Source organism: Aythya marila (genome assembly GCF_965140915.1).
Source record: "Aythya marila genome assembly, chromosome: Z".
NCBI lineage: Eukaryota > Metazoa > Chordata > Aves > Anseriformes > Anatidae > Aythya > Aythya marila.
The window spans coordinates 54,606,047-54,633,775 of NC_139080.1; the positions used below are offsets into that span (position 1 = coordinate 54,606,047).

Here is a 27,729-nt window from a genome sequence, read left to right on the forward strand (position 1 = left end):
GATAAGACAAAATGGCCTCAAGTTGTGCCAGAGGTTTGCACTGGATATTAAGAAAAAATTTCTTCACTCAAAGGGTTGTGAAGCATTCGAACAACCTGCCCAGGAAGGCAGTTGAATCACCATCCCTGGAGGTATTTAAGAGATGTGTAGATGTGGTGCTTAGGGACACGGTTTAGTGGTAGACCTGACAGTGCTAGGTGGACTATATGATCTTAAAGGTGCTTTCCAACTTAACTGGAAGTCTAATCATAAAATCATTTAATTTTCATTAGAAAAAAAAAAGGACTGCATAAGGAGGTGGCCAGGTGTAACTGGGCTAGTTAGCCTCAGGCTTGAAATAAATCTTCAGGGAAGTGTAAGAACTGCAGTTTAGACTTAGTACTGTCTTTCTGTAGGAGTTTTTGGGCTTAACACTTCTGGAATAATGACTTGTATGTTATGAGAGTGAACACTCCTTAATTGGGAATATTATATCACAGTAAGGAAACAATAGCTGAAGCTAGTAATAGCATGAAGATAATAGTAAGATACCAACAGTGACCTGCGATAGTTGGTTTGGTCACACTTTCTCGTTTCTAGTAATGGTCTTCTACAAGAGAGTAGGAATGTGCTGTTGAAAAGTTGGTGCTGATAGTGAGGCATTGGCTTGCCCTATAAGGAAAAATTGGTAGGCCATAACTGAAGCAATATAGAATTATGTGAAAGAGAGTAGTACAATAAGATTATTTCTTACTCTACAAGGTAATTAATGTACCTAGGTAGCAGGGATTTTTCTGTAAATTTCACAAGTTAAAGATTGGGACTACTCAAAGCAGTTCTGTAATGGAGCACTTCTTGCAGAGGGAGTTCTTTCAGGTGATGTATTGCAATACTAGGTTTTACCAGGTGAGGTATTGAGAGGTATAGCAAGCTATCTTGCACATAGCCTTAGGGATCCATTCTTTATGTAAGCTGTTAGTATGCACAGCAGCTACTAAAATGTTACCAGAAGAACAGAAATGTAGGGAACTAGTTTTGAAAGAGAAAACTGAGTTTATATTGCTGAGCCTAGCCAGACAAGCTTTTTTTTTTTTTTTTTTTTTTTTCCTCCTGAGGTTTTAGGACAAATAAAGGAATAGAAAGATAGAAACAAGATCAGGTAAGTCTAAACTGGCCTGAAATGTTTGAACTGAAAGTTAATTTCTAATGATCAGCAGCTGGGTAAGAAAATAAGTGGAGTTATAAATATTAATTCACCTTTCTTCAACTAATGAGACAGAATTATAAGTTTGTCATTCAAAACCAAGTAATAAAAGAAGTCTTTCCATATTTGAAGTGTCAGTATTTCATTCATATTAAACTTCAAAGTTCCTGTCTGACTTCAGTTGTGTAACCATCCATATAGTGACGCTAGTGTTGAATTTTTGTCATTTTTAGGGAATTGTTCCAAGATGAAGAGGTCTTATTCTGCTTTAGGTTGCCATAAGTGTGGTGTGAATCGTTTCCCTTACAAAAAATCTAGATGCATCTAAATTCAGCCATCATGCTATTTTTTCTTCTTATTGATATATGCCAAGACATCTTATGCTCTAACTTCTCAGGGGAACTGAGTTCTAGAAATGTCTCCAAGGTCAGACAAGGGCAGTCTAATGGTGGGTTGGCTTAGAATAAAATTCAAGTTTATTCTCATTAGTGAGACAAAAAGCTGAATAATGAATTTAAAAGGTTGGAGCTTTATTGTGCTTAATTTGTTTGTAGTGAGTATTGTAGAATGGAAAAATGTCCTGGATTTTCTTCCCAAGGATTGTAGCTGGTGAGGCTGCTAAGCAGCTGTATCTATACCAGCTAAGTGAAGGGAAATGGGATCTAAATAATCAAGACAATGTTGTACTGTTAAAACAAGCCTATGGATTGTGCTGTGAAGTTTTCAGGAGATATTGTAATGACCAGTATTTTTTTCCTGTGCTGCATAACATATGCTGATTACTATAGCATTATCTTCTGAGTTTTCTTAAATAATAGTCCATGAAATCACTAAAGAGGAAACTTAGAAAGCATTCATTTGAAAGTATTCTCAATATATCACATTTTCTTGATCATAATTAGCTTTTAATGTCCTCTGATACCCATTAACAGATGTTGAAATGTAGTAAATTGGTAGGCATAACTGCTGTCACTGAACTATTTTTTGGCAAATACATTTGCCTGTCTGATCAGATGAGTGAATGCTTCTGCTAAAAATTGACAGCTGAGAACTTGAGGTAAGGCTGGAAGAGCTTTTGTCATGGCCGTGGCTACTGTTATGCAAGTTGCTAACGAGACCAGCGTTTTTTTATGCTTTCTCTTGTATAGTGAGAAACTATACTGTAAACTGTGTAGTTAAATGTTAAGGTCAAAGTTTCTTACTTGCAAGTGAGATATTGAGCTGAACAACTAATTTGTTATTTATTGTTAGGCTCCTCCACGAGTGGATTCTCTGGTAGCGGGTTTGGTCAGAAGGCTGCTCCATCTCAGAAGTCAGGAAATCAGTGGCAGAAATCTACAAAACCACAAAGTACTTTGTGGCACTCCCAGACTAAACCCAGCACTACAGCTAAACCCAATTATAGCGGGAACTTTGGTGTTATTGGCGGACGAGAAGAAAGAGGAGTCAGAACCCCAAGCTTTGGTAAGTTTTCTGAGGGCATTACTTATAATGGCCTGTGTGAAGTTAGGTGTGCTGTTAGCCTCAAACTCTTTTACCTTTGTCTTTTTATTTGTTTACATTTAGTATAAAGTAGAAGAGAGTTTGGCAAATCTAGTGTCCTGCTGTTGTAACGCTACACTAGAATATCACAGACAACCTGACCATGGCCCATTTGCATGTTTGGGTATAAAGTCTCAGGGCTATAGTCTCTCATCCAAATGGGTACTGGCTTTCTATCATTGAATTCAAAAGGTAAATTTGCATGAATGCAGGGAAGAGAGGTTGGTTAATAACATTACTCAACAGGCAAAAGGATGCAGCCCTTTCCCTAGCTAAAGAGGAACAGCTAGTCTTAAGGAAAATCGATGAACTTAAACGTACTGCAAATCACTGTTTCAAAGAGCAGAGTTGGGGTAAGGAGCAGACAGATTCATTCTTGGAAACAGTCCCTTATGATGGATGTGTCATCTGTCTGTGTTAGCCTTTTGGAAGAGGGGAAGGGGAAGGAAAATCCTGATTTATAGGTATCGGGATAATGCCTCCCTTTCAATGGTATTGAACAAGGACTTCATTTAATCTGAAGTGGTGTGGATTGGACTAGATGACATCCAGTGGTCTCATCCAACTTCAATTGTTCTGCAGTTCTCCAAAATTCGTGGGTTTCATAACAGTTCTGTAACTGTTCTTGTTGATATTTTTTTCCTTTGTTATTCTGCATAAATTTCAACATACTTAAATGTACAGAACATTTCTGACTAGACCATTAAATATTCAGTCATCTGAAAAGCTGTTGTACAGCAGTTAGAATTACTCTATAGTGGAAAAATGAAACAATTTCCAAAATCATGAATAGTTAGATGTGTACTTCCTCATATCTACTCCTCTTTAGAAAAAAAAGAGGACATTTAGTCATGAGTATGTGTGAGGTTCTATTCTTCTAGACTGAAAACTTACCAATGACCCATTTCGTTTGTCCTTTTGTTACTCTTGTGGAGTCTATCTAGCTGCTGAAGAGTAAAGTCATGCAGGTGTAGCTAAGTGCATGCAGTACATTTCTCCAGTTAATGCGTTCTCCCATATAACTTTAATGTTTTTTTCCTTTCATAGGTCAGAAGCCAAAAGTTTCAGCAAATGACTTTGAGGATCTCTTATCTAATCAAGGGTTTTCGGCTAAATCTGATAAAAAGGGACCAAAAACTATTGCTGAGATGAGAAAGCAAGAAATGTCTAAAGATATGGACCCCTTGAAACTGAAGGTTGGTTTGACAGATTTTGATTCAAATGCAAATCTGAGCGTATGCTTTGAACTACCAATAACAAAGCAAAATCGTACAATAAAAAACTGATAAAGCAGATAAATGAAGTTTTATTTGTATTTAAATTAAAATGACTATCATACTACCATGAAGTTAATTAGCACGAACAAGAGTTAGCTAGTGATGAAGCAGCAGGGACAAGAACACAAAGTGTGTGGAAGGAATGCAAGTTCCTATTTCTATTAGCTGAGCACGGAAAATTTAAGAATGTACCTTGCTAAAATAGACTTTCTGAAGCCAAAATTGTTCTTAATTTGTAGAGTTCCAAAATGTCTCCTTAGTAAAAGAATAGGAATAGAAGGTATTTTGAGCAAGTTTGCTGATAACACCAAACTTGGAGGAGTTGTGGACTCGAATGAGGGCGTAAAGGCCTTGCAGAGGGATCTGGACAGGTTGGAGAGCTGGGCGATCACCAACCGCATGAAGTTCAATAAGAGCAAGTGCCGGGTCCTGCACCTGGGACGGGGAAACCCTGGCTGCACGTACAGACTGGGCGATGAGACGCTGGAGAGCAGCCTAGAAGAGAGGGATCTGGGGGTCGTGGTAGACAGCAAGTTGAATATGAGCCAGCAGTGTGCCCTGGCAGCCAGGAGGGCCAACCGTGTCCTGGGGTGCATCAAGCACGGCATCGCTAGTAGGTCAAGGGAGGTGATTGTCCCGCTCTACTCTGCGCTGGTGCGGCCTCACCTCGAGTACTGTGTGCAGTTCTGGGCACCACAGTATAAAAAGGACATGAAACTGTTGGAAAGTGTCCAGAGGAGGGCTACGAAGATGGTGAAAGGCCTTGAGGGGAAGACGTACGAAGAACGGCTGAGGTCACTGGACCTGTTCAGCCTGGAGAAGAGGAGGCTGAGGGGGGACCTCATCACAGTCTACAACTTCCTCGTAAGGGGGTGTCGAGAGGCAGGAGACCTTTTCTCCATTAACACCAGTGACAGGACCCGCGGGAACGGGGTTAAGCTGAGGCAGGGGAAATTTAGGCTGGACGTCAGGAGGGGGTTCTTCACAGAGAGGGTGGTTGCACACTGGAACAGGCTCCCCAGGGAAGTGGTCACTGCACCGAGCCTGTCTGAATTTAAGAAGAGATTGGACTGTGCACTTAGTCACATGGTCTGAACTTTTGGGTAGACCTGTGCGGTGTCAAGAGTTGGACTTGAAGATCCTTAAGAGTCCCTTCCAACTCAGGATATTCTATGATTCTATGATTCTAAAGATGGATTAAGCTGATAGTGCAACTATCCTTAAAGAACAGACAAGTGAGAATAGATAGGGTGACCACTTGCATTTACATGTTAGCTGGTTCTGTTGCTGTCCTAAGAAATTATGAAAAGAAGTAGTTCTAGAGATGGGCTGTATAACTAGGAGTCTTATCTGATCAGCTGTTCAGATTTTCTTGGTGTATTGATGATAACAAAATATTAATACATTTATATATTTGAATATTACTGTTACAAAGTCAATGAAATGGACAGCTATTCTAAGTAAGTTTCATGGAGATATCTGAAAGAATGCTTTGTTTTTTTTGCAAATTGCTTAAGCAAACTATTAGCATACGAGACCTGAAACTTCTGTATATAACTCAGGTGAGAATCTTAGTGAAGAAATTAATGTTGTACCCTGAGAAGGAGTTAATGTAATTGTAACAGATGTTTTTAAGTACTATTTTCTATTCTCTTGTCATGAATTGTACAGGGTTTTGTAATACGTAACTAACTCATCAATGTCTTTTCCAATGACAGAATTTCTGTAGTAAATCAATAACAATGAGCTATTGTCTAGGGACAGATGCAAAATACAGCTTTTGATTGATAATGGTATTGGATGCAAGAAAGAAGAATGTAGTGTAAGACAACTGGACCTGGGAGATCAATACAGCAAGACAATTGTACTTGGGTCCCAATCTTGTACAGAAAGAGTGAGAGTTCAGACTTTGTACAGAGAATGCTTGCACTGTTGCATTCAGTTCTTATGCATTCTGTTTTTCCCAGATTCTTGAATGGATTGAAGGAAAGGAGAGAAATATCAGAGCATTAATATCAACTCTTCATACAGTGCTTTGGGAAGGGGAAAATAAGTGGAAACCTGTTAGCATAGCAGATCTAGTAACACCCGAACAAGTGAAGAAGTACTACAGGAAAGCAGTGCTGGTAGTTCATCCAGATAAGGTGAGTGTATTCCTCTAATGTTCTCTCCTTCAGACAGAAGTAATAGAAACTGGTTTTACTGTACTGGGCATGTCTCTGACAGATGATACAGTGTTGGCTCTTGATCAGGATCCTAGGTGCTCTTTACTTCTCTTCCATTGTCTTCTGAATTTGATGCCTTACTACATCCAGGTACTGCAGGATTTTTCTTGTCACTCTGACATAGCACAGGACTCAGCAAATCAACGTTATCAAATAAGATCCCCTGAATGTCACTAATGACTACATTTTTGGTTATGCTGTGTTCTGATTGCATTGTGGCATACTCAGTGCTAACTTTGTTTCTACCAGCTGAGTCTTTAGGACTTTCAGGGCTATTCACCAGTATATGACAACTAAGACTGCCACAGCAAAACTGGCGGGGAAGAACCTGTTGAACCTCCTTTACAAGAGATTACTCAGCTGTTGAAAAAAATGCAATGAACACAGCATTCCACTGCTTTTTAAATATCCTATGCGTTCTCTTGCTGTTTCTGTTAGTCTCCAAGTATATGAAGGTAGCATCTTTTTCTGAGTCGGTGCTCTAGGTTGTGTTTTAGGTATAAAGATAAGTGTTGAATATACCTAGTTTAAATTTTCAAGCTTATTTTTGCTGGTAGTTCAGTGAGCAGTTGTTCAAGTCCTTTGTTTTGTTGCAGCCATAACAGAGAAATAAGACATCAATTTTTTTCTCCCCCCTGTTCTTTCCTGTTCTTGGCAGTGTGGTTTACTTCAACTTTGTGTTAGTTTCTTGGTGTTTTCTGTGAGCCACTTAACTGCTCAATGTCAGAATACAAGCTTTTTTGAATCATTTTCCTCTTCAGCTTTAATTTCTCTTCTATGACCCTGAGTTAAAGCAGTACACAAATCCTTGAAGTGCTACAGCTGGCAAAAGCCAAGCAGTAGAAAGGGAGTGACATTGGCAGGTGCCTTTGAAGCTTCCCTTTCCTTTTAGAAAGAGCCTGTTGCAATGGCCATCCCATAATGTGGGACTGGGTCCTTACTAACCATGGGGGTTGGACTGACCCAGAGGTAGGGCTGCTGTGACAAGGCAAGGAATCTTCTTTGGTCATCTCCCTTCCTTTGAGCGTGGAGGTAAATGCACGGTCAGGAATGTGTAGTTAATGTTGAAACTTAAAATCACTTGCAGTCAGCATTATTTTATATTCCTATGAGGACTGTTGTGAAGCAACTGCAGAAATGACTGGATTTAGTTTTTAGAGCTATTAGCTGAAAGGTTTTCCAAGCTCTTCTTTTCAAAAATAGTTTCTAAGTTTCAGTAACTTACAAATTGCACTGAAGTTTGAAATAACATAAAGAAACCAAGGCTTTGGCTTTGTTTAAAATATTTATGGCAAAATCTGTTGGAGGCAGCAATGCTGTGTGCCTGCAAAATGTTGCTCACAGTAGTCTAATGTTGTTCACTATGTTAACAAGCAAAAAAGTTGAAGATGTTTCCCAAGGCACACAATTCCAAGTGCTTTTATGTTTTTAACATCTTGTTTGTTTTCAGGCCACAGGACAACCTTACGAGCAATATGCCAAAATGATCTTCATGGAATTAAGTGATGCATGGTCAGAGTTCGAAAACCAGGGGTCCAAGTCCCTTTTCTAAAAGTTCGTCTTTTGTTGAACTACTTCCAAGAACTGGAGTTACATTGTTGTGATTTCACCTTTTCACCTATGATTTATGAAGTGCTTTTCCATGATTTCAGCACAGTTTGCAATCATGCACTTAAATGTGGTGATGTATTTTGTAAGATGTGGAGTACAAAGCATTACATAGATGCATTAAGAAAACAGCTGCTCAGTACTTGAAGAAATCATGGTCTGGGGATAAAGATTTTTCAGTTTTATATATGGTGAAATGGAATTTTAATGAAGTTCCATGATCTCTGGTACACTAGTATCAATTCTAAATCATTCCACTTCTGCTGATCTCTGCTTTATCCTCTTCATTCCCCTATTTGTTATTTTCAGTAGTTTTGTGATTCTGTTTTGATGTTTCGTGCCTGTCACCTTATTCGAAGTGCTTTAGTTATCAGTAGTGAGTCTGTTTGGATTATTTCAAATCTGAAGGTGTATATTTTCATCTGTATTTTATGTAATCAATCTGATAATCATTCTGTAAATAATATTTTCTGACAATACCTATGTTCCTTACGATAAATTAACAGTTGTTTAGCCAAAAAGACCTCAGTTGTAGGGAAAGTCATCCAGGGTTGTTCTTGATTTTTCTTTAGCTTTACTTTCCACATATGAATCTAGAAACAAATCTTGGCTTAAAAGTCTGCATGTTCCTGCTCTGTTATTTATTATGAACCTTTGGAAGGCAGTACTTACTTTACCAATTCTTTAAATGGTATCTTTTCTATCTGATTTCAGTGGAATATGCTTTCCATTGGACTTCAGACACTGACAAAAGTGTTATTCTGAAACTTGACGTGTAAGCACAAAAGAGAAAACATTTTACTCTGCTTTGATTTGTTGTCAGTGAATGCTACATGATTTATTATCATTTAGAGAGCATTTAGAGTTTTAACACATCTTTTGCAGCATGTCTGAACTTCTGTATTTTGAGATATGCATGACATTTGGTGTATGTGCAAACATGGGATGTATTGGTAGTGTTGTATTTCTGGTCATCCCCCTTCCATGCACCAAGTACGAGATGAGCAGAGACCCAGCATAAGAACAAAACTTGCCGTGTTCTCTCATCCCTGTTCAGGTGGCAGTTTTCACTAGGGCAGAAATAAATGAATGCAGATGACCAATGACTGTTACATTCTGTACAGTAATGAAGTGCAGTTCTCAAATCAGATTTGAGAATGTCAAAAATCAGTGTCAAAAATCAGCAACATCTGAAAAGAAAAAAAATGGGATTTCAGTGCCACCTGAACAGGGTTTTAGATGCAGTTTTCCACTGCTGAGCCGGCCCAAGAGCCTGGGGGTTAGAGACTTGTGAACACAAGTTGCAAATTGGTCCATGTTCTAACACTGTCAGCTACTTTGCTGATGAAAGATTGTGTATGCATATTCACATATATTCAGTTACTGTATTTTTTTTTAAGCCAGAAGCCAGGATCAGTTATGGATCAGGAAGGCTATGTATTATTTGTAGTTGCAGTTGTATTTCAGTTGCAACTTTGGAGCAGTCTTAAGTCCCATTAGATTTATTCTTTATGAAAGCAGGTATTTCACTTTCTGACTTTTCCTTTGGGACACCTCAGGTTTTTTTTTTTACATACGTGGTCTGCATCCTTAGAAATCAACGGCTTGTGGTATGTTTTGTGTGTTTGAAACCTGGTTGGCTTTTTACAGTTCTAAGGCAAATGATACAATATAGGCTGAAGTACAGACATTTAACGACTGACTGCACTCCTATATACAGTTGAGAGTGAAAACATTTCCAAGGGAGCGAAAAAAAAAAAAAAAAAGAAAATGACTTGGAAAAAAAACGTGTTCCTTTCAGCACATTCAAGAAACTTAATTTTGAGGGACACATTTTTATTGCTCTCTTCTCGAATTTAAATTTCAGAAGAATTTTCCTCTGCATTGACTGCTTGGTAGCATTTTCTGGATGACAACTATGTTTCTCTGGTTTTATTTGTCCACTCCTATTTACAAAAAACTATTGACAAAAATTTGCTTGAACAGCAGCCTTAGATACAATTTTAAGTGAGCAGGGAAACATGAGCACAATTGTTTTAATTGGAACCTAATATCTCTTGAAATTGACTGCCCATTTTTTAAAATTACAGAGACAGACATTTGGCTGTGGATTCTTCCAAGATACTTAAACTTTATTCAGGTTGACAGGAACCCTCTACTTATTTTACAGGTTAATCACCTTTGGTCCTCAGTGAGGAACTGTCTGATTCATTACTCTGCTCCTTTCTACTTGCTTGAATTTTAGCGTGAGGAATCTAGGAGGGGTTCAGACTTCAGTGAACTTTCACATTGTTATATTTTGCTTACAGGGCATTACTGAAATACAATTATTATAAAATCCAACTTCTTATACATTCCTGTGTTCAGCACAGCTAACTGACACAGTTAAACAAAAATTCTAAACCAAAATTATTTCATCATCAAGATTTAAGCGATGAACACGGTAAATTGAAGTTTTGTGTTTCGTAGTGCAGAATGAGGGCCAGTAAAGGTGCTTCATCGTCTAAGGGTAATACATAACATTTTTTAGTTATTGGGAAGAGGGAAGTTAAGGTACATTGTATATAGGGTTATGCTGAGTCATAATGTTGCTTTTAAATGAGACGGCCATTTGGAAGAAGAAAAAGTCTAGTAGTTCTGTCTGAATTCCTCTTAGAAATAAAAATGGTTAAAGAAAAAAAAAAAAAAAAACACCACCTGGGAATGAGGACTTTACCCTTTCTCTTGCTCTGTACTTCATCGTCAATTGGTTGAGTGCTGCTGTATGGGAGAAGACTGCACCCAAACCATTACTCATACATTTCATTACAGCTGTTCTTACTGTTCACAGGCTGGAAAGCTTTTCAGAATAGGCTATAGGAAAATTGATTACACAGATTTGATTTTAACTGATACAGTGAATCTTTTCTGGGTGTAAAATGCATATTTTCCATTCATGCTTATTCATTGCACGCATTTTGAAATGTTGAAATGAGGTGGTCTTGAGAGCTATGGTTTGTATCTGCTTCTGATTGCAAAAGCTGAGGTTTAAGTGATTCAGAACTGGTGTTGCCATGTTGAAGTTGTGTCTGCCAAATTTCAAATGTGGCACTTGCATTTTGGAGCATCTCCTTGACTCTTGCAGCAGATTGCTATGCTCTCTGCCCCATGTTTCTCATTTCTCTGTAATGACAAAGAACTGATACCATCTCTTTGCAGCCTTCCAGCCTCTGTTCTTAAACATGTCAAGCTACTCAATTTTATTGCAAGAGCAATGAGAAAAGCAACAGATTAAGTGAAGAGTAGAAAAGAATGTCTAGACTCTAACCTACATCCCAAATGGTGTTTTTTTTTTGTTTGTTTGTTTGTTTGTTTTTCAATTCTCCCTTTACTTTTCTGTAATTCTCCCTTTACTGGCCTGTTTCTAACTATCCCTGCTAAAAATAGGTCTGTAGTCTGCTTTTCCAGCCCTTTTAGAAGTGCTACTGACTGGTTATAGACCAGTGGCAGTAACCAAGTGCTTGGCTTTCTTTCTTTGCAGAAGTTGCTATAAAGCAGGGCCTTTGAAATGGTAGGGCAGACTTCTGCTAGCTAGTTCTGAATTAGGTTGGTTATGTTACATGGTTGTTAGTGTTGTTAGAGCTGGAGAGTCTGGCAACTTCTTTTAGAATAGAAATCTGTGAAGAAGACAATAGATGTTAAGGGTGTATTTGGCTAGGACCTGCCTTATGGAGAAGAGTAAGGTGTCTTGGCCCTGTTGTAGAAATAAGTTAGTGTTTTAGCCTTTGGCATGGTTGTTTGGTGTTTCTTAGTGCTGTCAGATTTCCTTGAACTTAATAGCAGGGAAGAGAAATGAAAGTGAGCAGTTAAACATTTGCATTCCTATTAAATCATAGTTAAGCTCAATATTGTGAGTCAATACTGATTCCTAGGCACCAAGTCTGGGAGGTAGAGTTCCTCTGTTGTTGTCACTTGGGTAAAGTTTAGATAGTTTGCTAATTAATGGTAGCTTCCTGCAGAACATACAGAATGGGAAGCCGACAGCAGTGCTGAGTAAGTACATTTCCATGGAACTGTGGCAAAGTCTTTGGCTTTACACCTCTGAGGGTAACTACTGTTCATGGAAAAATACTTTGTTTACCTCAATTTTCTTGTTAATTCTAAAAAGTCCCTCTAAAATTGTTTTGCCAAGCACAAAGTAGCAGCTCCTTCCTGAATGCAGACAGTCTCTAAGCTGCATGCAGAGGATTAATATTTTGCACGAACCAAAGCAGAGTTTGAGGATAACTGAAATCTCAGCTACCCTTTGGGATTGCTGGGTTACTTTTTTTTTTTTTTTTTTTGTTTTGCTGCTTGCAGGAATATTTCAGGGGATACATAAATGTGGAAACTTTGTTGCTTCTTAGCTCTGTCCTTAATTGTCTTAACAATTGCAGTGTAACGAATGCTTGTAAATAGGTTCAAAATAGCTCTGTAGAGTTGCCTGTGCTTTTTTGTCTGTTGACCTTTTCTGTCAAGACCTTGCAGGTGGTTGACCTGCAAAAGCTGTAGAAAGAACTTCTTGCTTCCCACTGCTTGAGTCTGTCCCTGGTGCAGAGTACCTCCAGCTACCATGCACGGGGACGAGGGGCAAAGCTGAAACGTAGTTCCAATCTTGATCAACCTTGGAGTGCTTGCTTGCTCTGTTTGGGTGAGCTTATTGTAGACTGCAGTTTAGACTGCATCAAACTTCAAATATATGCTCAGAAATATAAATCCAGTCATTTTTATGAAGGATACATTTTGTCATAGAAGCTTTTATTACCAAAAGGGGATTAAGAGGCATTGTGAGAACTCCTGAAACTCTTTAGTGGAATGTACTGTATTTTTGCAATGTAGACTTCTAGAAGCAATTGTCATCTCCATGATAAGGACTTAGCTTGCTCTGAGGTCCTTACTGTAACTACATGTAGTTGTGATTGTACTTTCTATACCTGTGATTTTTTCTGGTTTGGGGTGTGTGGAAGAACAGAATAGATACTTAAGTCCTATTTTTGCCATCTGCCAGGAAATGCAATGTACTGAGTAATTTTGCTACTAGTGAAATGAGAATCTATACCTGTATGTATATAAGGTAATATAATCAAAGTTAAACCTGGTTTAAAAATAGATTTAATGTTTGGCACAATGTCCTTGAACAGAATATTTTGCTTTGAAATGTATTATTGACATAATCAGTGATCAATTAAAAATAAATAAAAATAATTTGCCTGTTTCTTTCTTTATCAAGGGAAAAATGAACTGAATATGCAAAGCACTTCCACTACCTTTTTCAGAAAGATATGCAAGAATTTAGAGAAATGGTGCTCATTAGTATGTTAAGGTTGACTGAACCTGTTAGAAAACCGAGTGCCTCTTCGAAAGGTCTGCTCTCCTGGTAGAGAGGAGCCCCTGCAGCCTCCCCTGTGGTTTTGGCTGATGAATTTCTTAGACTGCTGTCCGTGTTTTGTGGTGGTTTCACCTAGCTGGGCAGCTGAGCTCCACCACAACTGCCCTCTCACTCCCCCTCCTCAAAGGGAAAGGGGAGAAAATATGATGAAAAGGGCTCAGAGGTTGAGATAAGGACAGGGAGATTGCTGAACAAGTATCATCACAGGCACAGGGCAAAGGAGTCGCAAGCAATAAATGATTAATCTCCACATGTTATAACTAACAGATTAGAGCAGTGAGAAACTCAAAGCAAACAAAAAACTCTTTACCCCAATCCACCCCCATCCACTCTCATCTGCATCCTCTCTCCAAGTGGTGCAGGGTAATGGGACATGGGTGCTGTGGTCAGTCCCTGATGCTTTGTTTCCACCACCCCTTCTTGGTCCCTCCCTGCCCCTGCGGGGGCTGCCCACAGGCAGCAGCTCCTCAAGCACTGCTCCCACACGGCTCCGTCCCATGGGGTCTATCCATCCATTCCCCAGGAGCAAACTGCTCCAGCACGGGTGGGGGCAGCTCCCCCCAGACCCCCTGCTCCTGCGTGGGCTCCTCTCCACGGGCTGCAGCTCCGGCCCGGGGCCTGCTCCTGCGGGGGCTCTCCATGGGCCGCAGCCTCCTCCAGGCCACATCCGCCTGCTCTCTGGGCTTTTTTTCCCTTCTTTCAATCTGCTGTCCCAGAGGTCCACCCAAACTGCTCTTTAGCCAAAACTGCATCACACCGATCATTTTGTGTGTGTTTGTGCATTTTGTATGGAAATGCTGTGTGTGGATGTTTCAAGCTGGGGTGCTGCTGCCTGCTGTCCTCCTCCAGGAGCTCACGGGGTGCCCTGTGGCAATGGGTGACCAACTGCTCGAAACAGAAGCAAAACACCTCCCTAAATGCCATCTTACCTGAGCTGGAAGGAATATGTTTGTTCTCTTCGCTCTTGTGCAAAAAGGTGTAAAATTCAGGCAAAGTGGCAGCAATTCACTAGGAGTTGATATCAATGAGACCTTAAAAGCTAGGTTTGGCATTTACCTGGAGGAATGGTTGGGAACTGCATCATTAATACGATCAAAAATCTTGTGTACAGTAAACAAAAGCAGATGAGCTTCAGCTTCCAGTCCTGTTGCAGTCAAGTGTAATGTAGCTGCTTCAGCCGAGAAAGGATAAATGCTGTTCTTTAATTCCAGTGCTATCCAAATAGTATTAGAAGATTACTCCTGACGCTGGAAGATCAGCATCTGCTGGGAGATGAGCATTGGCTGGAAAAAAATCCGTTGCTGTGATCCGCAATGGTGTTTAATGCTTCTTACTCTTTACTAGAGAGATACTGAAATGCAAATGTATATCCCAAAGGGTTTTTTCTTTTTTCTTTTTTTTTTTTTTCCTAGCACAAGTACTTGTTATTTGTTCAGAAGCATACAGGGAAGGCTTTGGTAAAAGACTGTGCCTCATCCAGGAATCTGAAACTGAACCACAGGCCTACAGAAAACTGGGGGGTCTTTTCATCGCTGAAACTGGGCTAAGCTGCATTTTTGGCTGGTCCCCATTTGGAGGAGGTGCAGGAAAAGGCATGCATCCACCTGCTGCTCCTGCCCCTGTCCAGGACAGCCCAGGGAAGCTGCATGTGGCTGAGGTAAAAATGGTGCTGGGGGGCCTGCTGGCACGAGAGCAGCGCTGCTGGAGCCCCCCCTGAGCCCAGGGGCAGGGGTTCACCTGCAGGCCAGGAACCTGGATGGAGCCTGGCTTCAGCTGGCTCCTCAGCTGGCTTCTCCAGCGTGGGAGAAGGAAGGAAGGAAAGGAGATAAAGCTTCAAAGTAAAACGCGTACCTTGCTTGACTTCCAGCACCAGACGCCTCACCAACATCTTGCCTTAGCCCTTCCTGTGCATTGCACTTTGGTGTCCCATGTCACTTGGCAAGAAAAACACAGTGTTGATAGTCGGTGATTTCTTCCTTCTCATTCTCGGGTACGTTACCTTTGTATGTTTCAACCCCATGCTTGCTAATAGGTTATGCTTTGTCCTCTCCTGTAGGTCCACAGGGTTAGTTACGTCATGATTCTTTAGGGTTCCTATTTCTTTGCATATGACATGATTTATTAGGAAAGGAGAACCACACAGCTGCACAAGCTAAACAAAACTTTAAGCGAAAGAAATTAGGGAATAGTGCAACAACAAGAAGCAGAGGACAAACAGCAGGCACCTGGGCATTAGGCAGTGCTGCTGGTACAGGTAGGGCAAGTGAGGCACAGGCGTCATAGGTGCAGGTGATGTATCTTAACTCATTTTTCAGATACGGCTGAAACCACAGAATCATAGAATAACAGAAACACAGAATGGCTTGAGCTAGAAGGGACATTAAAGATCACCTGGTTCCACCCCTGTGCCATGGATGGGGATGCCACCAACTGGATCAGGCTGCCCAAAGCCCCATCCAGCCTGGTCTTGAACACCTCCAGGGATGGGGCATCCACAGCTTCTCTGGGCAGCCTGTGGCAGTGCCTCACCACCCTCTGAGTGAAGAATTTCCTCCTAACATCTAATCTAAATCTCCCCTCTTTCAGTTTAGTTCCCCCTTGTCCTGTCATTATCTGCCCAAGTAAAAAGTTGCTCTCCATCTTTTTGTAAGGCCTCTTTGAGTACTGAAAGGCCACAAGGAGGTGTCCCAGAGCCTTTTCTTCTCCAGCCTGAACAGCCCTAACTCCCTCAGCCTATCTTCAAAGGAGAGGTGCTCCAGCCCTCTGATCATCCTCATGGCTCTCTCTTGGACCCACTCTAACAGGTCCATGTCCTTGCGCTGGGGTCCCAGACCTGGATGCAGCACTCCAGGTGGGGCCTCACAAGGGCAGGGCAGAGGGGCACAATCCCCTCCCTCCCCTGCTGGCCACCCCTCTGTTGGTGCAGCCCAGGCCTCAGTTGGCCTTCTGGGCTGCAGGCACACACTGCTGGCTCGTGTCAAGCTTTTTGTCCACCTGCACCCCCAAATCCTTCTCTGCAGGGCTGCTCTCAGTGAATTCTTCTTGTCCTCATGTCTGGGATTGCCCTGACCCAGGTGCAGCACCTTGCACCTGGCCTTGTTGAACCTCATTAGGTTCACGTAGGCCCAAACCTCAAGCTCGTCCATGTCCCTTCCTTCTGCTGTATCAACCGCACCACTCAGCTGGGTGTCATCTGCAAACTTGCTGAGGGTCTTGCTAATGTCTCTGTGGCATTAGCAGTGGGTTCTCCTTCCAGCAGAAGGGTTTGGTTGGAAACTTATGCGCTGCACTTCTCCCTTTTTCTCTAAAGGGCAGGGTAAATACTGAAGGGCTAATAAGATGCAGCCGAGCTGTCTGAATAATCCTCTAATAAACTGTGTAATAAAGAAGTGAATTCAATAGGAGATCAGCTGTTTACTCTGCTCCGAAACTGATCCCTAGCAAATAACACATCCACTTGGCATCTTCCTTATTTTCATACAGGCCAAAAGGGACCTTTCAGCCCCAGGGCACTGAGGATGCTCCTGGCTTGCTGGTGATGCTGCAGGGAGCGGGGTGGCCTTGATGTGCTGGGTGCCAGCCAGGCTCTCAGAGCCCTGGTCTGGGGATAGATGCTGTGCAAGTGCAGCAGGACACCCCTGGGAACCTCCACGCCACCCTCTCAGCCCCAGCTCCTCCTGCATGGCAGCACCAGGGCCCCTGTGGTGGTGTCTGGGTGCGTTTGCCCTCATGGCTCCAGCACAGACGGGATCTCAGGGCTTGTGAACAGCTCCCTGATACTCCGGAGCACACAGAGACCTCATCTGCCAGCAGGCTGGCTGGAATATGCAGAGCACGTTGCCTGCTGCATCGCCTGCTTTACTGCAAGGAGGGCTTTAGTGGCTGTGAAATGAGATAAGGCGAGCAGCCTGATGTAGCTGTCGGTGGACAAAGGAACTGAAAGTAAGGGTACTGCATAACAAAAACAAGATGTATTAAGCCTGATGTTAGACGGTTCATGAAATAATTAGCGTTTCCAAGTGTGTCCTAATTTCTGACAAAAGTGAAAAATACAACAAGATGAACAGAAAATGATGGGTTATGTGAGTGGAACAAGGCACTTTAATTGAGCCAGATGGGCCCAGATGTTTCCGCCCACTCTCTGACTGAAATGATCACCTATTCAGAGGGAAATGTTGTGGGAGAAACCGCAACAAAGACGGGAGAGGAAATTTTCCAGAGCAGTGATTCCATTAAGGGGACTTCAGGCGGCTCTCACTGTTCTGTGGAGGGTAACAGCATATGAAAATAGGAGCCTCTGAAGGTTACTTGAAAAGGTGCTAACTGCCACTAACACTTCAGCTGGCATTTTGATCCGAGAAAGACTTTATAATCGGTCTCCTCTCTCAGAAGCTGGCTTTGACTTCAGGTTTCTTTTTGGTCATCTGCTCCTCCCGCTTCTGGTTAATGCAGGCAAACCTCTCCCCTCTGTCTTTGTGTTCCAGCTTTCCTGCTGAGTTCAACAAAGGTGAATGTTTTTCTTCTAATCAATTTTCAGAACTTCAGTTTGAAGTTTCACCCGAGAGGAATTATTTTCTCTCATTGAAACATTTGACAGCTTCAACCTAACCAGAGCTCTTTGATGAGCAACTCACACAGCGAAGATCTCCCTGCTTCCCTGCACGTGTTTTTGGAGCTGTCAAGGAACCAGGAGTACATGGGGAGGTGGAAAGCATCCGTGCACTCATATACAGATGTACTCACAGGAGAAAGTGGAGATTTAAGGCTGTGACACTAGGAGTCTGGTAGTTGGGAAAATGATGAGGCTGTTGGTCTGGAATGGGTTTAGGTGTGTGGATGCTTGATCTGTCTGTCCTGGTTGCTCCCTTGCTAGCCAGGCCATGCTGCCCACTCTCCTCCTCATCCTCTTGGCTGTAGTCAGTCACACGTGATACAGTTGGGAAAAAGATTTGGTTTGTTCCCCTGCACCAGGCCGTGGTGGTCAGGCACAGGGCTGCATGCTGGTTTCCCTTGGACAGGGTCAACCCCATCCTTTAGTACTCCTGTTCCTTGATCCTCCTTTTGCTGCTCTCATCCTTCCCTTTCTCAGCTCAATACCCTCCCAGATAAAAAACTCACTCTTAACCAGTACTTCTTCCAGTTTTACTGCATCCATACAAACACTTGCCTCTGTGCAGACTGCCAGCCTTGGCACTGGAGCAGGGGCTCCTCAGGTCCCACATCACCCCAAGAAGGAGCCGATGCACTTCAGATGGTGGGTGGTGCGTCCTCTGCTCCTTCAGAGGGGTTTGGCTGTGCTCCATGAGCTGCACTTGAACCCAGCTCAGCTGAGGAAGAGGGCTGGTAATCAGTGGTGAGTGTTACAGTAATTAGCACTGCAGAGCAGCGTTTCTCCCTCAGAGATGTGAAACCTTCTCCTACGCTGCTGGGAATTGGTTTCTGCCAGGAGTCTTTTCCCCAGGCTGGTGAAACAAAAGCCCCAGGGGAAGCCCACTGCTTCCTCTTCCCCCTGCTTGATGAGGGCCGTGTCTGACCCAGGATTTGGATTTGCTTTACAACCACCACAGCAAACAGGAGACTATTTCCTTCAGCCAGCCCAAGGCATCATTCTCCACACCAGAGACAAGGAGGGCTGAACCACACAGACCAGCCAGCAACCCCTGCTCTGTCTGGTCAGCCTCTCCCTTGAGCACTGCAGCCAGTTCGTGTCCCAGTGCTTTCTACGCAGGCCCCAAATGGTCTAGTGCTCTACCCATACCATGATAGACCCCGAGACGAACTGCCTGTTAGTTCCTATTCATCGTATAGGAAGAGCTTAAAGCTGTTTGACACGTCTTTAGCTCTGCTCTGGATCCTGGTGTGCGGATTAATCACGGGAAGCCCCAGGGAGCAGAGCTGATGCTCGTGTTCCGCTGTTGCAAGCAGGCATTACACGCCAAGCAGCTGTTAAAAACAGTCCTATGAACGCAGTAACTCCTCACCACCCCCTCACAGCTGTTACCTAGTAGCTCCCCAAATCTCCTTTATACTGATGGGCATAAAGAGGGTTTTTTTCTTCCTTCCCCTTCCTACATCAGGATCACTTCCCCTGGAGTGATCCTGATGTAGGAAGGCAGCACCTTACATGACACGCTGCCACCCCAGGTACACCTGCCGTGGATCAGTGAGCTGCTGTTGGGAGGGAGGGAGATGCAGTACAGCTGGATAAAAACACAAACGTGCCTTGAAGTATGCCTTGTTCGCTGGTTACCTGCAGCTACCGTCACCATAGGGTCTCAGAAGTGCAGGGTATTTATTTAGGAACAGGCCTCGATGGTAACCAGGCCTTTCATAAGAGCTCCTGTTTTGATTAATAGAAGGGAGGTGAACAACAGCTCCAGAAGAGGGAGCATTCCCTGAGCACACCCCGGGGTATGGGAACACCATTCCCTCAACCTTGGCAGACCACGTGCAGCATTATTGGTGATCTGGACAATATGCCAAGGTTATTTCCCCCTTGACAGCCTCACAGGTGCTTTTTTAATTTTATTTATTTATTTTGTTTTAAGTGTTCCCCTTTGATATATAGGAGTTGAGTGGATGAGAGGTAAAGACAAGCTACAGAGCTGTGAGATGCAGCAGTTTCCCAGCAGACTCACAGAAACTGTCTTAGGCGCTCAAAAGCTACTCTATTGCCCAGAACACAGCTTTTCACATGGGACAAGTAAAAGCAGAAATACACGTATATATTTATATAAATATATTAAATCACAAAAGCCAAATTGTTTTAGTAAATGTCACCTGGCTACCAGCAACACAGCACTGAGCAAAGAGAAGCCACCTATAAATAAATGATGACTCGCTCCTGGCTTTTGAAAATAAATGTCTGCCTTACCACTGCAGCTGGGATAGCTCCCCAGAATTGCTTCACTTCAGCCCTGAGAGGGCACTTACTCTCTGCATGTGCGATGCTCTCAGAATGAAAACACCCTCATATCTGCAAGGGCAGAAAGCTACCACCATGCTGCTTGCTTTGGTGAAGCACTCTCCTTGCTGCTTGCTGCATGCTGGTGGATTGGGCACTGGGAAAACCTGCCTGTGTTGATGCACCTGCACACCCCTCTGTATTGCTCAGAGGTGTCTGCTTGGCTTTCAGCTGTGATCCTGAAATGCCATGGCTCCTGCAGAGCATTATTGGCTTGGCTATGCAGTCAAGGACAGTTCTCATACCGTCTGACACCCAGCTGTGGACCGAGCTCTCTTGCATACAAAAGCCTTGCAGGGGAAATTGGCTTTCAACAGAAGATGAAAGGCTGCCGAGCAGGTAGCAGGAACAGTGTGCTCGAGTGGTGCCCCAAAACAGCACGAGGAGAAAAACATGCTGATTTGGGTCACTGCTGCTTCCTGCATTTCACAAACAACCTTAAGTAAGGATGGCATTTATTTCAGGTGTCAAGCAGAAATAATTCAAATGCCTGATGAAAAGTCAGAGGAACCTGTGCCGGCAGAGGAGGACGAGGGTTAGATTACGGTCTAACAATGACACCACTTCTTCACCCTTCTCCCCTGCTAGCATCAGATCTAACCGTAACTAGATTTGGGATTTACGACATTCTATTGTTATGGTAATGGTTCTCCCTCTGCCCTACTTCCAGGCTTTCTGGCATTCATAAATGTCAGTGCTTTAACTCCTAAATGGAGTGAGTACAGGCTTCTTCTTAATCCGAAGAACTGAATGAAAGAGATGGTGATTTTTTTAGCACTTCATGCTGGGCCCTATTTTGAACTTTGTTGCCAGTCAAGTTCCCCTTGAACACTGACATTACATGGACTTTCCAACGCCAGCAAGCCAAGAAGCTCCCCCAGCAGAAGACACCGTCTGCCTGCTGGCACACAGTGCCTGTGTGACGGGGGCTGCCCCTGCTGGGGGTGAAGACAGGCTGCCTCCAAAGCCAGGGGGAGGAAAGAGGGTGTCTAAGAGCCCACATGGGCTGAGGGCATGCACCCACAGACCATCAGCTTAGCTTGAGCGAGGATGCTACAAGAAACTGCCCCCAAGGACCGAGGTCGGCCTGGGCAGACATACTGGGCACTGGGAGGGAGCTCTCATACTGTTCCCTCACTTCTGCCTCACTAACAACGAGCTTTGCTCAAAAGCAGGTTGTGTGGTGCCTGTCCTAAGCAAACATTGTCCCAGAAAGGCTCAGGATGTCTTCAGGGCTGCCCCGAGGCCTGCATGGCCTAGCAGGGGAGGCAGACAAAGCATTGCCTGACAACGTGGCTTATATTCACTTGTTCATACTGACTGGGGAGATGCAGGAGTGTCAGAAATGGATTGCTTCTCAGAGAAAAGACTGGATTTGCTCTTTGTGCCAAAATCATGGTGGGAGCTGCCACTGCCTATGTGTCAGTCTCCAGCCCAGGAGTATTTCCTTCTCCTGTAGTGGTCTCCTGTGATGCCTTTCAAGCCACCTCCACTGTTACCAGTCATTGCCTCCCTGGACTGAACATTGTGCTTTCTGGCCTGCTTCAAATCCCTGCTGTGTGAGCTTGCTCTCAAAGGGTTATTTTCCTGGGTAAGACCCCTCTACCAGGAGCATGCGTGACGTGACATGAATTGTATGACAGTATTATCTGTATATCAGTTGGTAGCTCAAACCAAAAGCTGTTCGTTTCTGTGCTGAGTCTGGAAGCATCTGGGGAGCTGCTGAGTAGCCTGCATGGTCTGTGGAAGGTAGGAAGGCAGCAAAAGCTGCACACAGGGAGGAGACTCTGGCCTGCTGGGGAAACACAGTGAAGCAGAGCTAGCAGAGAGGTATGCGCAGAAAAGCACAGGTCAGAGCCAGAGGTGCCACAGAGCTGGCTTAAAGACAGGGCTTTTACCAGCAGTAACATTTGGATGTTTTGTTCTGCTTCTCTTGCATAAGTAAGAAGAAAGGAGTTTGGTGCCTATGGTTTCCCCCCAGACCCAGTGGCATAACATCAGCTTTATGGTGACCACTAAGTCAGGCAGGTTGACACGGGGACAGACACATGCTGTTGTTTAAGCAGATTTCTCAGCCTCGGGTCCCTAGGCGAGAACTGCCTTCCAGGTTTTAGCTCATCAGAAGCCAGGCATTTCAGAGGAACTGAAATTAGAAGTCATGTATGCAAAATAAACTGTGTAGTGCAGCAGGTGAATTGAAATGAATGCAATATAAATATTAAACAGCATAAATATCATGCAATGTAAATTCTATAAATATAACAGAAGGGAATACTTGTACTGAACATTTTGAAAGCTTGAAGACGTTGAAATACAACAGATGGGTAGCCAGACATTGCACAAACTTCTGATGCAGCCTAGTTTTGTCACTAGTTTTACACAATTTAGCCTGGTTCTCCATCTTGTAGTCCGTTTGAACTACTGGAGAGGAAATCACACAAATAAAAAGCCTGCATTTCTTCTACAGCTTCTTGCAGAAGACCATGTCCTCTGGTTCCTCGTTCCTCTTTGATCTAGGTTAGGCTGAAAGTCTTAGCATAATACTCATAGGCTTTCAAAGAAGTCCAAAGCCTGTGATGTAGATGCCAAAATGTACTGTCTCTGCTATTTTTCTACTCCTTTTTGTACATAAAACTCCTTCAGAATAAGAGTAGCCACTCCGTGTTGTGTTTGTAGATCAGCTCAGCAGATCTGGTCCATATCTGGGGTTCCCACATTCTGCTGAGAAGCCTGAAGCCTGCCCTGGGTTCCTCAGGCAGTAGTCATGCTTGTGCTCTTGCCATGGCAGTGATAGGCCCTCCAGCTGACCTACCAGCTGCACCACCAGGCACTTGGTCCTACACTGCCCTTTTCCCATGCCAGCCCTAAAAAATACAACTGTCCTTCCAAGAGATTGCTGTTCCTGTGTCAGCTGTGCCAGTTTGGAAAACAAGCATGTTCTTGCTGCCTGTGTAAACAGCAAGATGGAGGGGCTCACCGAGTCCCACCTCTGTGTAGGACGAGACACTGATATAACGACATGTGCCTTGTGCAAGAAGTGGATGCATTCATTGTGCCCTCCCTCACTGCAGCATCTCCCAGCAGAGATAAAACAGTGCAGGATTTCTAGCAGAATCTTCCTCCCAGCAGACACTTACTTTTTTCAGCAAGTGCACTTACCTGTCAGCTACTGGTATTCCACTACAGCCCTTAGACAAAATCTCTTGGACTTTTATAAAAATATTTGGTTTAGATGCAGGAACACTGTGCTCTGGTGGCACAAATTAAAAAAAAAAAAAAAAAAAAAAAAAAAAAAAAAAAAAACAGACTCCTATTTGGTAGCATAATAAAATGTAAATTTCTGAAAGAGTTTCTGCCTTGGTGCTGTGTCATATCGTCCTTCCCTTGACTTCTTCTCTTTGCTACAGTCTTCAAATGAAATGAATTCCTTGTACTGAGAAAACAGAGCAGAGCTGCTGCTGACTGCTGCCTTGCATCCAGAGGTGTACTGGCGTGCCTTTCCTGCAGCAGCTCTGGCTGTTAATTCAGCAGAGTGCTCCAGTCAGTACCTGACTCCAGAACTGGCCCCCAGCAGATCAAATGAAACCTCCCACAGAACAAAGTTCTGTTTATTCTGAGTGGGAAAAGCTGATCCTTGGTTAACTTTATTGCCTTCTTCATACCCTGTTCTTACAGCTGCAGTCCCCAGATGGCACTGTTTGGCCATTTTATATGGGTTTTCATGTTCGCATTTTTTTTTCCTTTCCCAATTTATAGGCAGTTATTATGTACAGTCTTGGCAGAAATGCTATATTCTTCCATATAGGAGGAAGAGCTGCTTCCTAAGAACCAGAGCTTGGTGACTGACTTGATAATTTATTGGTGTTTTTGGAGTCTCATCTATGGAAATGACTTCGTTCTTTTTGTACGTTAGTGTTTTACAATGCTCTGCTCTCCCCAAACCTCTTCCTACCATGACAAATCCTCCCCTCTCTGACCTTGAATATTTCTCAATTATTGCAGGCAGCAAGAAGCTAATAGCAAGAGGTAACTGTAACTGTATAGATGACATGTCCAGGAGTATCATACAACCTGATATTTTCTATGCAACTCTAAATTACTTTTACTGCTGGTTGTGTTTCTCTTTCCTTCCTTCCTTCCTTCCTTCCTTCCTTCCTTCCTTCCTTCCTTCCTTCCTTCCTTCCTTCCTTCCTTCCTTCCTTCCTTCCTTCCTTCCTTCCTTCCTTCCTCTCTCTTTTTCCCTTTCTTCCTTTATTATTATTATATATATATATATATTCACATATAGGAAGGGAAGTGTTGAAATTGAGAATGAAAGTCATACTAAAACAACAACATGAGGAAGACAGAATTACTGATACTTGGTTTGGGGTGCTGAAGAATACCTGATTCCAGAGGATGAAAGAAAGAGACGGTGGGTGCTGACTGTGATAGTCCATTCAGTTACCTTTTTATTGATGATTTTGGCACAAGAATTAGAACTGAGTTACTTGAGATGAGAGTGGTGATACTGCGTGAGTTTCAATAGCTGAAAGTGGTAAGATTATGCTCTTGAGAACCAGCAGTGATAATCCCTGCTATCACCTGGAAATGCATCAGAGATGCATCGGAGCATGCCAGTTACAAGACGATCAGACTACTGGTGGGACACAAGCGTGAAGAAGCTCCTCAGCTGTGTCATAGCCATTCCCATCAGCCAGGAAAGAGACTCTTAGAGACAGAAATTACCTACAGAGGCACCCTTTGAAACGCTACGTGCAGCACTGGGTCACTTACAATACCAGAATGAGGCCCACTGTGACAAATCATAATCTTGGCAAGTGCAGCACAACGCGCAGTGACAGGGCTCTCTGCAAAGGCATCAGTGCAGAGGGAGGGAGAAACAGCTGGGAGTGAGATGAGCTAAGCTGGATGACACACAGTGCTGGCACATGAACAAGGGATCACTAATATGTTGAGGGTGGGAACTGTTGCTTTCTAGCAACTGCAAGTCATCTTTTTTTCAAACAGTCTAGGAAGTCCAAATAACAGCAAAATGGAGTGTGACAGGTTTATGGAAGAGAAGATATAACGTGATGGGAAAGAGATGCCTGCAGTGTCTGAGGGGTTGTCCTCTTCATATCATGTCCTGTGTCATTTCATGAGGAGAAAGAGAAGGGAAGGGAAGGGAAGGGAAGGGAAGGGAAGGGAAGGGAAGGGAAGGGAAGGGAAGGGAAGGGAAGGGAAGGGAAGGGAAGGGAAGGGAAGGGAAGGGAAGGGAAGGGAAGGGAAGGGAAGGGAAGGGAAGGGAAGGGAAGGGAAGGGAAGGGAAGGGAAGGGAAGGGAAGGGAAGGGAAGGGAAGGGAAGGGAAGGGAAGGGAAGGAAAGGAAAGGAAAGGAAAGGAAAGGAAAGGAAAGGAAAGGAAAGGAAAGGAAAGGAAAGGAAAGGAAAGGAAAGGAAAGGAAAGGAAAGGAAAGGAAAGGAAAGGAAAGGCAGCTCTTCATAATCAACAGAACAAGTGAAAAACATGCAAAACAGAAAAAAAAAGGGGGAGGGGGAACGCACCCCCCACCCTACCCGAAACTGCAGCTCTTTCACTGTGCTGTTCTGTTGTTCTGGGTGTGCTGGTAATTAAACTCACAGTTCAGTTTTCTGCAGTTGTAACTGGACTGGGTAATGGAAGACATGTCTCAATAGAAGAGAACACTCATGTGCCTGTGCTATTAGCAGAGGCATTCAGGGAATGGAAAACAATTTTTTTAAGGGCTTTATAGAAACCTCATCTTCCTTAACAGTTCTTGATTCTTAGTTAGAGTAATTCTTGTGCTCATTGAAAGCTTCAAAAGTCATTAGAAAGAACAGAAAATAGTCTTAACCTTTTTTATTCTCTGAAATCAGAAGAAAAAATGGTGGCCTTAGGAGATATTCCAAAAGCTATGCCAATTTCAGTGTTGCTGTGACCCAAGCCTGATTTTCCATCTACATGTTGAGAAAATAGTCACTATGAATAGCTAAAGCAAGGGAGATGTCTTGCTTAAGCTTTATTTCACTTGATGGCTCTGCCAGAAGCTGTTTTGGAAATGAAAGGAAAAGTCAGACAAGGAAACTTTGTCAGTTTACAAAAGCAGATAAGCTTAACAGCCTGCAATTGGATGTAAGGACTCTTTGCCTGATATCCTCTAAAATAGGACTTTTAGAGGGTCACAGCATCTGTGTGTGTCAGTGTCAGTCCATCTCAATATTTTAACCCTTGGGGAAACAGGTGGCTGGTAAAGTGGGGAGAAACTGTTACAGGCTGGAAGCAGAAGAGCAAACGAATCAGACTAAGGTCTTATTAGACCTTAGGACTCCGTGAGACTCTGTAAATCCCTCTGCAGAAGGGAAAGCAAGAGCTCCAGACATCTTAAGAAGCAAAAGTGTAGAAAACTTAGAGAATTTAGTTATTTTGCTTGGCAATTTGTTGTTTTCTTGTCCCATCTGCGAAGGGCAGTGCATGCAGGGACAGAAGCCAGAGATCTTGCTTGCCCAGGCAACACACTCAGGATTGACAGGTACAGTGATACCTCCGGCCTCCTGGTCCCAGGCAGCCTACATGTGCACATACGTGATTTACTCCCATCTTCTCCTCCTTCCTGACCTCTCTGTGGCCACTGCCACGTGTGAGTGAGGCCCTTGTACAGGTTTGGCTTCTCCCTTGGTGCTGGCTTGGCTGTTCTGCATCGCGCTCGATAGACAAAGAGCACACTTCAGTTAGCAAACAGACAAACAGCCTGTACTCCTTATGTCTGCTAGCCTTTCTCATTTTCTTCTTGTTAATCTAAATGGTCTAATAGTGCCTGAGTGCTAAGATGAGCAGGCTTCTGAAGGTGGCTTTGTACAGCGTGGTGTCTGCCAGCCTTGAAAAGCGATGCATTAAGGCCCCTCTCCTGGAAACAAATACCTGTGCTAAGTGGTGTCAGAGAAAAGCTCATTTCTGAAACAAGATGTGTTTACATTACACAATGGTATTTTTTAACTTAAAGAGTGTGGTGTTAAGCTGTTAATAAATATCTGGGCTTAAAATAAATCAAAGACAGAGCTACTGAGCACCTGGCACCTGCAGGTGACGTTTGAAGCTGGCTTATTTTTAAAAGAAGACTTGGGCTCAGAGAAAAAAATGATGTGGGGCAGGAAGACAATAAAGCTAAAAAAAGAGCTTGGCTCGGATTTCTTACCAAGGCTTGTTATTTCAGATAATTCACATTTGTTAGATTAGTATAATTATATTTACTACTTCAGCTTTCTAGTTGTTTTTCACCATTTCTCACAGGGACCCAGGCAAAGAGGATTTCTGCACCTTGAGGGATTCTTTCCATAGGACAAGGACCTACTGCCTATAAAATAATAATAATAATAATAATAAAATAATAATAATAATAAAAGCTCCCTAATCCTCAGGTAAACAAGGAGTGTTGGAGAGGACTGAAGTTACCCTTGTACGCAGGGGCAGCCCTCTGCCTTGCAGGTGAACGCAGCTCCCGGGTGCCCTGGTGACTGAGATGAG

General features: G+C 43.2%; 1 protein-coding gene across 4 annotated transcripts in view; it reads left to right on the top strand.

Annotated features, from left to right (window-relative positions):
- Positions 1-13,058, top strand: part of GAK (cyclin G associated kinase) — a 72,848-nt gene extending 59,790 nt beyond the window's left edge. For all 4 annotated transcript variants that reach the window (XM_082784216.1, XM_082784217.1, XM_082784218.1 and 1 more), the window contains exons 25-28: positions 2,435-2,647; positions 3,773-3,921; positions 5,970-6,146; positions 7,678-13,058. In XM_082784216.1, the coding sequence (XP_082640342.1) occupies positions 2,435-2,647; positions 3,773-3,921; positions 5,970-6,146; positions 7,678-7,779 (641 nt within the window). In that variant the 3' untranslated portion in view covers positions 7,780-13,058. The remainder of the gene's footprint in view (positions 1-2,434; positions 2,648-3,772; positions 3,922-5,969; positions 6,147-7,677) is intronic.
- The last annotated feature ends 14,671 nt before the right edge of the window (positions 13,059-27,729 follow it).